The 11,960-nt window shown below is 45.3% G+C and overlaps 1 protein-coding gene across 1 annotated transcript in view; it reads right to left on the bottom strand.

Annotated features, from left to right (window-relative positions):
- Positions 1-1,968: 1,968 nt before the first annotated feature.
- LOC139022166 (guanylate cyclase 2G-like) overlaps positions 1,969-11,960 on the bottom strand; it is a 35,289-nt gene continuing 25,297 nt past the window's right edge. Inside the window, exons 16-22 of the mRNA XM_070433238.1 lie at positions 10,167-10,307; positions 8,665-8,857; positions 6,939-7,113; positions 5,474-5,572; positions 4,417-4,508; positions 3,092-3,197; positions 1,969-2,343 (exon numbers count right to left, since the gene is read on the bottom strand). Of these exons, the coding sequence (XP_070289339.1) occupies positions 3,093-3,197; positions 4,417-4,508; positions 5,474-5,572; positions 6,939-7,113; positions 8,665-8,857; positions 10,167-10,307 (805 nt within the window). The 3' untranslated portion in view covers positions 1,969-2,343; position 3,092. The remainder of the gene's footprint in view (positions 2,344-3,091; positions 3,198-4,416; positions 4,509-5,473; positions 5,573-6,938; positions 7,114-8,664; positions 8,858-10,166; positions 10,308-11,960) is intronic.

Raw genomic sequence — 11,960 nt, 5'->3', positions numbered from 1 at the left:
AATCAAAATCCTTGGTTGTCAGAGTAAAATAATGTTGTATTAGTTTTGCTTTATTTTATCCTAAAATTTAATGATCTTGTTCTCTACCTGGTGCTATGGAATAAATAAAATGCCTTAAAACAAACAACCTACGACTAAGCTCACAGTGTTAATATATCATGTTGGTAGGTAATTCCAACATTCCCCACAGTTTCTACAACTAGAGCTTCTTAGACTCATATATATCCTCACAGACCTCCCATCATTCTACGCTACATTTACATTTCAAAATTTCTAATATTGGGTTTCTAATGCAAGGAGGTAAAGCCATTTCATATGATTAACATTTTAGGGGAAATTCTTTTTGGTTACCCCGTCTTTAAAGCCCTAATGTTTGTCACCAGCGACTGGGTGTGTTTTGTCTTCACGTTAACTAACAGCCCCATGATGGCTAGTTACCCTTCACATCTCATAGCTTCTCTAGTAAGGTGTTAAGAGAGAGCACTCTCCAACAGTCTCTCTTGCAAGTCCCCATTAGTGCTAAACATTAAAGAGGCATTTAGAGCGGAGGAAAGAGCATGTTCTCCCGTAGATTTTAGAAAATTGCTCTTATCAAAATTCCTGGTTATTATCCCTAAAGACTTTCTCTCTCTCAAAACTTGAATATATATCATAGTATTCATGTGTATATATTTTTACATATATATGTATATATATATATATATATATATATATATATATATACACACACATACACACACACATACACACATGCTTATATATATACTGAGTACACACATCAGATAAATTTCTATTAATTGATAGGTATAGACGAGATTAGAGATAGAGATGGAGATATGTTTATGTGTGTACTCAATATATATGTATGGGTATATTGTAATGTATATATGTATATATACACATGTGTGTATGTGATATCTGTGTGCATGTATGTGAATGTATGTTGTATGTTTTATGTGTGTGTGTATGACCAACATTTGTGTTAAAATGTTCAGTGAAAAAGGCAGAAGTAGCAACGTTTTTATTATAGGAATATGACTGAAGTAAGCATGTGGGCTAGGGCTGGAAGGAAACACATTCCCTAAAATACAAAGATGGGATAATAATAGACAACTGCCATACCCCTCCCCATTCCTACATCTGTGTATCATCATCTAATGCTCTTTTAATAGTAACATTATCTGATTGCTTAGTTACTTCTACACATTTGTGCATACCTCTCTTAGTCCTTAATATATTGCATTACTATTATTTATGCCCCCTTTCTCCAACTAAACAGAGCTGAAGACCAAAGAAAGTTTCATTATTTTCTTGTGAACCCCAATGTGGTACCTGGCACAGAGTAAGTGCTCAATAATTCTCCTTGAATTAAGTAAATGTTCAGATAGATGGAAGGATGCATAGATGGATGGATGGATGGATGGATAGATGGATGGATGGATGCATGCATGCATGCATGCATGGATGGGGACTGGCCCATCTCTCTAAGTGACCTCAGAGCAGAACTTGCCTTATTCCCTTTCGTGGTGGAGCATGGTGTCTGGGATTCAGAAGGCCCGATCCCAAACAAGGGAAGAAGTTAAGAGGCATGAGGAGATACATGTAGGCCCACAGTCACCATGCTGGGGTAACAGGGGAAGCGCTCTGTTCCTTCATATAAATGCCTCTGCCCTCCCCCACTCTGAGCATCAGTCAAAAGCTTTCCCCTTTGATGCTGGAGGCCTTCAGAGAGCAGCCGAACCTACTACAATGAAAATGGAATCCACATGGAAAGTGGAGTCTGTGTAGGTCCCAGAGTTCAGTCGCCCACCTCTGGGCGGAAGAAAAGTTCTGCTGATGGAAACGCTCAGGAGCTTGATGGAGACGGGACCATTTGAAAAGCACTTCCTTCGGCCTAGTGCCCTTCTTACTAAGGAAAGGCAAGAATTCCACCAAACCTTTGGAAAAGTTGGTTTTAAACACTCTCAGTCCACCAAAAGGTAGTTTATTTATATATGCAGGGCTCAGAAATACCTCCACAAAGGCAGCGCAGTGGCCATGCTAAAAAACAAAACAAAGTAAAACCTCCCCATCCCCGTTGGCTTTCCCCTCTTCAGACGTGGGAAGAGGTCTCGGACATGGACACGACACATCATTGGAATTGCTCTGCCACGTTCAGGAGCAGCCCCACAGAAGATCATCTGGACGCAAGGAGTTGCAAGGCGTAGAAAAAGGAGGACTGCAGCTGCACTCATGGTTCAGCACATCTATTACACAACCACGGGATAAATCCGCATGGAATCCTCTTCTCTGTGCAAAGGAGGAAATGTGCACGGCAGGACAGATGGGCTCATTCATCTTCGTCTGCTGGAGATTACCAAAACAATTAAACACATCCTAAATGAAGGAAAACTTCTACTTAAAAGCCAAGCCTTGATTGCATGCTTTGCCCAGGGGAGAGGAAAGACATTAAGCAATATATTGAGGATGGGACATGATCCATTTGGAAGTTGCCATGTTCCCAGAGGTCAGGGCTCCAGACCAGGCCTTCTGGCCACTGGCTGCAGGTATGTCCTGTCTGCTTGGAGTGGCCTGGCCCTATTGGATTTCTGTGATCACTCACACCTTAGGTAGAACTTTATCCCCTGCAAACATTCCTCAGATGCCTTCTGATATGAGCTCCCTCTCCTTGCAGGCTGAGTAGCTGATAAGGAAAATAAGCACTAAAGGTTAGGGAGCAGCCACCTTGCAAAGGAAGGCAGACAGGGCCAGACCTGTGGGTGGCCCCTCCTCCAGAATGAAACTGGGTTCACTGTGAATTCACAAGCTAATGAGCCGGAAATATTTGGCAGTAGGACAGGCTCCCCGGCAGGGCTGAGAGCAACAGCTCAGCCCTGGTCCCCCAGGAAATGAGGTCACTACATCCAGCTCATCCAACTCCACATTTGCTCCCGGCCACAGAATCCTGGGGTGGGATGAGGAGGCCAGCTAGATGGCGCCCCCTACAGGGAGGCTGACTCAATACCCAGAACTACACCCCAGAAATGGTATATTTAACGCACCCCATGGACTTTCACGGGGCCCCACAAACAACTTTAAAGAAAGTACTCGCCTCAGAAGACCTCTGGGACTTCAGCCTCTTCCTCAGTAAATTCGGGGAGGGGAATAGAGAAGCCTTCTTTGCCTTTCAACCAGAAAGTTGTTTGTTCTCCTTTGCCCTGTGGGAGGCAGGGGAGACAGCTAGTGAATCACAGGGAGGAGAGGCCGCCAGTAAAGTGTGGCCTCTGAGCAGACAAGCCGGGTCTCCCTTGCTTGCTTGCTGAAAACAGTGTTTGTAGCAGAACAGAAACCAGCCAGTAACTGCCTCAATGAGGGAAAGGCCTAGTTATAGACAAAATGTTGATCATTTCCTTGGGCTTTTTGCTGATAAGCTTAGATGAATAGTCAGTGATGGCCTAGCAGGTAAGGGCCAGTGGAGGCTAAAGTTGGTTGCAAAGAACGCCTCTAAAAAATAATAACAAATACCTTGAGGCCTTACTATGTGAAAGGCCCATGTGATGCATCTCATAGACATTTCATCATTATACTCACCCTTTGAGGGAAGTATTGTCACCATTCCCATTTTATAGATGATAAAACCAATCTGCCCAATTAAACAGCTAGAAAGTAGTGGGACAGGATTCAAAGCTAGGTCTACACTGCTGCTTTCTAGAAAATTCTTCCTCTTTTCTGAATTCAGTTGATCAAATACAGCTACCAGAGCCAGACTCAGCAAACCGAGGAGCTGAGGCACCCTCTTCCCCTTTACTTCTTTCCCTGGACCCTCACACCCACCCAAACACCCAATGCCACAGTAAGCACCCGCCACTCCCATGTGAACATCTCCAAGAGGAGAACCCCCTTCCCACCCAGACAGGCAATGTTTATCAGAAAGAGGAGCCTGTGTCATGGCACATTTCAGTGACAGCCTGGGTGCCAGTTGAAGGCAGAGGGAAAGGGAAGGGGCAGAGATGAGGGCCTACTACCCCCAAGCCAATGAGTTTCTATCCCCTCTGCCTGGGCACTTTAGACTCAAGAGAAGGGGCATAGAAGAGCGATGGGTGCTATGATGCTTGGGCTTGTATTTGCTGTTGCCTTGAGTAGACTAGACTAGGGAATTCAAGCAGAAACCAGCGGACCATCTCTGACAAAGAGAAAGGAGCATCCCACAGGGGTTGGTCTGGGTGGGAGAAAAGGTGTCTCCTGTCCTGGGCTCCATATTTGACCATTTGAGGGAACGGTACAGTCTTCTCTGAAGGAACTCCTGGCAGTCACAGGGGCCTCCACATGGACCTTAGGGGTCTCCATGCCCCTCAGCACAGAGATTCCCTCATCCTGTCAAGTCCTCAGCATCTCCATTAGAGACCCAAAGGGGCAGGTGGACGCAGTTGGTCTTACCTTGACTGAAATGGTGCCTCTCTTTTGCAAATTGTATCCTCCCAATGCCAGCAGGGCGCCTGCGGTGCTCTGAGAGACGTGAATCCGGAGAGCTGCCAAAACAGTGATTGTCTGGTTACAGTTTTGGTTGTGACCTTGTACAGGTTCAGTGGGGCAAACGCTGCTGTGGAGAGGGAGCGCTACCCTGCCCAAATTTTTGGACTGTCAGCAAATCATAGGCAACCTCTCTGAAGTCTGGGGCTGGGACCCCCCCCCCCCCCCCCCCCCGCCCATACCACCACCACCACCACCACCACCATCCAGGCATTGCTCAGGCACTATTGGGCACTGCTCACACTTTGATATGTTCAGTCGATGACCAGAAAACGGAACTGACTCCATATGCAAGTGGGAACTCCACATGGCTGGGCTCACACTTTCAAAATTTATCCTTAAAATCTCTACTTAGAAGCTAAAACAGCTTTTATCAATGCAACAAAACTACTGTAAAACAAAACAATTTGCTGTCCCCTGGAACTCCTGGCCACAGGTCTGTTCAGCAACAACAAAACTACACATCAGAGATGGGCCAGTTATCACCCACAGGCCAAATCCAGCCCACCACCTGTACCTACAAATAAAGTTTTATTGGAACATGGCTATACCCATCAATTAGATATTCTCAATGGCTGCTGTTACACACAATGCGGTTAAGTAGTTGCAACAGAGACTCTAGCCAATAAAGCCTAAAATGTTTACTGTCTGGCCCTGTACAGAAAAAGTCTGCTGCCTCCTGCTCTTCATTCAAGCAACCTGATTGTATGTGTGCCTGCCTAGCTAGAATGGAGAGTTCTGGAAGGGGGCAGGCTGTTTACAGGGCTCCACAGAGAGGACGGTGTGAAACTCCACCTACAAAGCTTGCAACCGGTGTTGTCTGAAGTGGATAGCGATCTTCCCCTGGAAATGGAAACCAGCAGACAAAATGCAAATAGGTCTTCTAAAAATACCCTACAGTTAAAGACAGGGGCCTGGAGGGACAGTGACACTGTGTTTACCACGCACTGAAAGTGATACCCACGCAGGCTGCTGCTTTCCATTCTGGAGGCCATGTTCACAGTGTCTCCAAACAGACAGTATCTGGGCATGGTGGTTCCCACCACACCAGCCACCACAGGACCTGCAAAGAGAAGAACTGATGGCCAAAACCAGTCTGCATTCCCAAGGACTGGACTCCACGGTATGCATCAGACCAACAAATGCAATTCAATCAATGTAAGTGCCCTCGAGGGCAAAGCTTGGCAATAGATTTTAGGGATCACAAAGAGGCAAACTGAAGAACACACACACTTCCAGTGGAAAACAACATAACCAGTTGTTATGGACTGAATGCTTGTGTCTGTCCCACTTTCACATATTGAAGCTCTAATCCCCAATAGGTTGGTATTTGGAGGTGAGGCCTTTGGAGGTTATTAGGTTTAGATGAGATCCTAAAAGTAGAGCCCTTAGGCTGGCATTAGTGCCCTTATAAGAAGAGGGAGAGACACTGTAGCTCTCTCTCTCCACCAGTGAGGACACAGCCAGAGGCCGCCATCTGCAAGCCCGGAAGTGTTCCCACAGGGATTCCATGTTGGAATCCTGATCTTGAACTTCCCAGCAACTGGAATTGTGAGAAAAATACCTTCTGTTTAAGAAATCCAGTCTATGGTATTTTGCTATAACAACCACACTAACTAAGACAGAAATTAATGATAATATTATTCATGCACTGGAAATGTAAACAAAGCAACAGCAGCACAAACTTGGGGCTAATTCGTTCTGATTGGGGCCAGGTTTTATCTTAGTAAAGCCATAAGGATAGGTAGGAGCAAGTATGGCTACACAATTTGCAGGTCCTAGTCAAAAAATGAAAGTAAGGGACCCCTCATTCGAAACTGATTAAGACTTTCTGGAGAGAGACAGAAGAGCATTGAACCATGTGCAGGGACTCTACATGAGTCACGTGCCCATGAGGTTGTCAGAAACAGAGCAGATCAAAGGGCATCAAATGCAGAGGCATGGAGGGAAAGTTGCCCAATGTAATCTCCTGGTTTCTTCTCCTCATTTTTTAAAAATATATTTTTATTGATTTTTTACAGAGAGGAAGGGAGAGGTATAGAGAGTTAGAAACATCAATGAGAGAGAAACATCGATCAGCTGCCTCCTGCACACCTCCTACTGGGGATGTGCCTGCAACCAACGTACATGCCCTTGACCGGAATCAAACCTGGGACCCTTCAGTCCACAGGCTGACACTCTATCTACTGAGCCAAACAAGTTAGGGCTCTTCTCCTCATTTTTGGTTCACCTGGAAGTCTTTGTGTGTCCTTGTTGTTACCAAGCAATCTAGCTAACTAGAAATATACATGTGAGGATAATTCAACCTTTTATTTCCTTAAGATGTTACCATTTAGTTTCAGGGTTTCCTAAAAGCCCTAGGACTTGAAACCGGAACTACCTGCTGCCACACCTGGACCATGAGGCCACCTGCCGCCAGCGCTGTCTACCTGTGTGGAGGCCGATGCGGAGCTTGAGCTTCTCCTGAGGCATGTGCCCGATCTGGAAGTGGACGGTGGCACTGAGGAAGTGCAAGGCCATGGTGGCAATCTCCTCCACGTGCCGAGTTCCATTGCGGAGGGGAAGTCCACTAGCCACCATGTACGCATCTCCAATGGTTTCGACCTGGAAACAAAGCAATGACGTGGCCTTGTGTTCGCCATGAGGGTGGGGTGGGCTCAGAGATAAGGTCCCTCATTATGGACCTTTGCTTTGAGGCCCCAGACTTTGAAGGGCCACACTCCCTAACCTCCACTCCATCAAAGTCCCAGCATTTTATCAAATTTGCCCTCGTCCAGGTTCAAAGCCTTCCTGCCCCAAGCCTTCCTCGCCACAATCACTGCTTCCTTCTTGGAAATCTGATAGTGGTGATGACCCTGTTTTGCCAACCCAGGTTCAAAACCAGTTGGACAGGCAGCAGTGTACTGATGGGGTAAATCTTGAAGGATCAAGTGGATCCATGTATGTATCTGTCTGATTGGTCCTCCTCTCTCCCCATCCTCCTAATAAAATCAGCTTTCAGATCCCTCCTTCACTACAGAGAATAAATGACATGTCTAAATTTAATGTTACATATAGCCCTTTCCAGATACGTTTGCATTTTAGGAGACTTCAACGATGATGTGGTAAAATGTGGAATTTCAGATTAGCAGGTGGTACAAACACCTCTGTCTCCTGGTTACCATGAACTTGCAGAGTTAACCAGCACACAAGTCTAACTGCTTCTATGCTATCTCTCCCCACCACAAGCACATTTAGAAATACAAATTGATTCTAGACCAGCTCATACAAAACCTAACTGCACAGATAACACTAAGAGGAAACCCCAGAGGAGGCCCCCTGAGTCAGATAGGTTCTGTTTGAGCGTAAGTGCTCTGCTCTTTGAAATTTCCATGCCATCCTTGCGTTTGTCTTGAATAGCAGCAACAATAATTGGGAGGTAATAATTGAGGACATGTCACTGAGGAACATGACTGTGCTGTCCCCCAAACCTCTCTGGCCCCAGGGCCATAGCACAGCCCTAAAATCATGGTCAGACTGTACACTGTGGCTGCCCTCCGAGCATGAGTGGACATAGACACTCTGGAGTCATGATCAGGCCTCGGCTGAAAAGTCAGAAAATACAAGTGTCATCATCCTCACCGGCTGAAAGAAGGCAATGCACGCTTTTGCTATCGTCTCCCACAACCATTTTCATTCTAGGTGACCCTGTTCATCCACCCCCACAGTAGCTCTGGGCAGCGGGTTGGTGTCTCACCTTTAGCTCATCTAAGCTTGGGAAGCTGTCTTCATATGAATTGCTAAGGATCACAGTCACAGAGCCACAGACAACCTTTAAAGAAGAGTGAACCTGCTAAATCTCTCTGGCTCTGAAGGACATACTAGTATATTCAGGAGGGAAGTGGAGGAATTAGCCAGCAGAAGGTCAGTGCCTCTTTCAGAAATGAGTTTTCTGGGAGATAAAATAATGGAAGAAAACAGAGGGAACAACGGATACTTCTTGGCAAGTACATACATCTCTGATTAATCAAGCCTTTTTCCAGAAAACAAACAGGAATAAAATATTGAGTTTCTGCCATGAGTTGAGATGGACTGCCAGCATGAACTTGCGCTCTCCTCCTGGTTGCTGTCTGGGGCCAGTTCACCCTCACTCAACACAGGAACCAGGCATCTCACCTTATACACGTCGTAAGTTTCAATGATGTGATCGAATAAACTGTAGAGATCATTGAGGAGCTTCACAACTTGCAAGGGAGAACTGAGAGAACAGAGTTTTGTGAATCCAACGATGTCAGAGAAAAAGACGGTCACGGACTCAAAATGTTCTGGTTCCACAGACCTTCCAGCTATAAGCTGTTCTCCAATGAAGCTGAAACCAGAGAAAAGAACGGTTACTTAACAGTGTCATATTCATCTTGTCTCCTACAGACCCCTCCCTACAAAGTCACCCTGGTAGATCCTTTGGCTTCATTGGATTAGGTTGTTTTTTGTTGTTGTTGTTGTTTTTTTTTTTTAATTAACAAAACCCATCATCTAGAGGGGATTCTTCTAATACCTGCTTCTCCACCTGCATTTTGTCTAAATAAGTATTTTCATTAGGGTGGGGGAGGAACCGGTCACATAAATGCCTTTACAAAAAAGATTTTCTCCCTCAGGGCACTTTATTTCCCCCTATGGTTATAGAGTTGGATTATAAAGATTTGGTCTGCAGATGTGGAAGCAAATGTAAGCATTCACTGATCTATAAATCAATATTTTTACTTCAATCTACCAATTTCACATTAACACATTCAAAGCCTCAACCCCATTTCTTTGCTCAAGACATATAGGAAGGGTGCAGGAATTTTAACAGAAGAGGCTTCTGTCAAGGTTTTAGAAAGTGCATAGGTGAAAATAGAGACAAAAAAGAAAGCAAGTTTTGAATCTAAAGTAATGGGTATATAGTATATACTGTATACTGTATTGTATTGTGCAAAGGTTTTAGATATACAATCTGAAATACTGGAAAGTTAGCAATCGACTAGACTCGTGGACCTGAAGCGCCATCTAGTGGTCACTCTCCTGTTGGTGCATCCACCATCTTCCATGTAAAAGACCTACGGTCTCATCACCCCAAGTCAAGTCTCCTTCCATCACCATTTATCCCTCCTTTACCCTCTTCCTTTGAGTGCTGAACACACAATACAATATACAGATGACTATTAAAAAATAAATTCTGCAAAAAAAACTCTTTCCTAACTGAGACACCAAGTGCATGGATTTTGTAGTCATTCGACATATATGAATAAGTGATCCGAGAGTAAACTATTTCATTTGGGGAATTTTTATGTATCATGTATTTCAAAGATTGAGAGCAAGATGATTGAGCAAAGCAGGTCAAGTACATACATAAACACCTAAGTTCAAAAATAAATAAATAAAATAAGTTATAGAAAAAAATTTTAATAAAAAAAATAAAAGACCTACACTCTCTATTCCTATGGATTCTAGGGCCTTTGTCTCCATCTCTCTTTATAGGGTGTACCAATTTACATGCAAAATGCTTGATCCATTTTAGAAGAACCCGGTGTCCTTTTAGAAAAAGGACAAAGAAAATATTCTCTTCATTTGAGGCCAATTAGGTGGTGATGCTGTTGCTTCCTGGGTCCCTTTGTGAAGGCTCCCAACTCTCTGAATACCTGGGCAGTATTGTGGACAGAAGCTTATCCACCTTCCTCTTCTCTGCCATCATCTGGTTGGTCCTCTCTTCCACCACCTCCTCCAGGTGATTGGCATACACTTCCAGCTTGCTCACCATACTGTCTAGTATGCTCACGTGGCTTTAAAAGAACCCAGACATTAGTGTCTTTTTCCAAGAACTTTAGGATCATAATTGAGCACAACCTCCAACTATACATTTCAAGTAAACATGTCTCGCCCTTAAGGTTTCTGACTTCAGGGTTGCCAATGGGCAGCAGTGAAGTGACAATGGCAAAGAGGCCATTTGGCAGGACAGAGCCTGCCCTTTATCAGCTCTGAGGTCTCAATCTGTATCCTTTATTCCTCTGAACCTCAGTTTCTGCATCTGGAGATATATATATATATCCCTAATATACAAATAGACCAAACAGCAGAACAACCATACAACCAGTCGCTGTGACATGCGCTGACCACCAGGGGGCATGCATGGAACATGACCGGCATCGGCCATGGTGGGATGGTAGAATAGGTGAGCGGGGGTGCCAGACCAAGGCAGGGCACTGGTCACTATCATTGGGGTGAGCCTCTGGTGGTTACTGAAAATTCTTTGCTCCCACACACTGTGGTCCTGCCCGGTGCTCACACTGCTGCCAGCACCAGCCCCGCTTGCACCCGCAGCTGGTGCTGGAGCCACCACTTGCACCTACTCCAGCACTCGGCACCAGTCCCAATTCATCGGCGCCATCAGCAGGTGCGAGCAGTGACTGCCATCCCTGATCACCCCTGAGGGCTTCTCCACTTCCCCTGCTCCTGAGAGTTTATTGGGGCAGCAGCCACCGCTCGCACCTGCTGCTGGCGCCAGACCCAATCGCTCCGCACCATCAGCGGGTGCGAGCGGGGCCAGTGCTGTCAGCACGTGGGAGCAGCGGTGGCGGGAGTGGGGTTGCTGGCAGGCAGGGAACCAGGAGCTGTGGTGAGAGGGGCCAGGCGGGGGCGTGGAGGATGGGCCGAGACCCGCCCCTGTGCCCACTGCAGCCTCGTGGCCCACAGTTCCTTTCGAGGTGCACAAATTCATGCACTGGGCCCCTAGTTTTAGAATAATAATAACAATATATACTCTGCAGGGTTGTTCTAAGGATTCAGGGAGATAATGTTGAGAGTCTGGAACCCAGTGGACACTCAACAAGTGGTGGCATTCACTGGCCCAACATGCTTCATACCATTGTTACAGCCAATCAAAAATGTAGATTTTTAGGACAGGTCATTCTTTGTTGTTTTCTCAGATGACAGATATAAGGGGCACTTCTAGATCCTATAGACTCTTGTTTTTGAAGGCTCTTCAGAGAAATTTAAATTCCTCATCTTTCCGATGAGGGCCTGAGGCTCACATGGGAAATGTACTTGCTTTAACATTAGGGACCATATTTTCTGGGTAAAAAGTCAGGACATATCAACTGACCTGACACATACCATTTAAAACTATTTTGATGTGGAAAATGCAGAATATAGGGCTGTTCGTGTTAAAGCTGCAACATCGGGAATAGATTCCTAACTCCTAGCACAGGACTTCCCCTACTAACCCCAGCTACTTCTAACATAGCTGTACCTTCATATGTTCAATGTGGTAGATGATGTAATTATCCTGGTTTGAAGCCAGTTATTATTGAGAGCATTCTTTGAGAGGAGTGAATAATTTAACTCAATAACCTACTTTAAGGTTGGTGCATAATTCTTTATTGCATAAGCACAATACCAGTTGAGTAGTCATGACCCTTGAAATGCTGGTTTGAATA

The sequence above is a fragment of the Myotis yumanensis genome, unplaced genomic scaffold, assembly GCF_028538775.1.
Source record: "Myotis yumanensis isolate MYYU_CA2020_CCGP unplaced genomic scaffold, mMyoYum1.0.hap1 SCAF_13, whole genome shotgun sequence".
NCBI classification, from domain to species: domain Eukaryota; kingdom Metazoa; phylum Chordata; class Mammalia; order Chiroptera; family Vespertilionidae; genus Myotis; species Myotis yumanensis.
The sequence above is the reverse complement of the archived record's forward strand: the minus strand, read 5'-3'. Positions and strand labels throughout refer to the sequence as shown.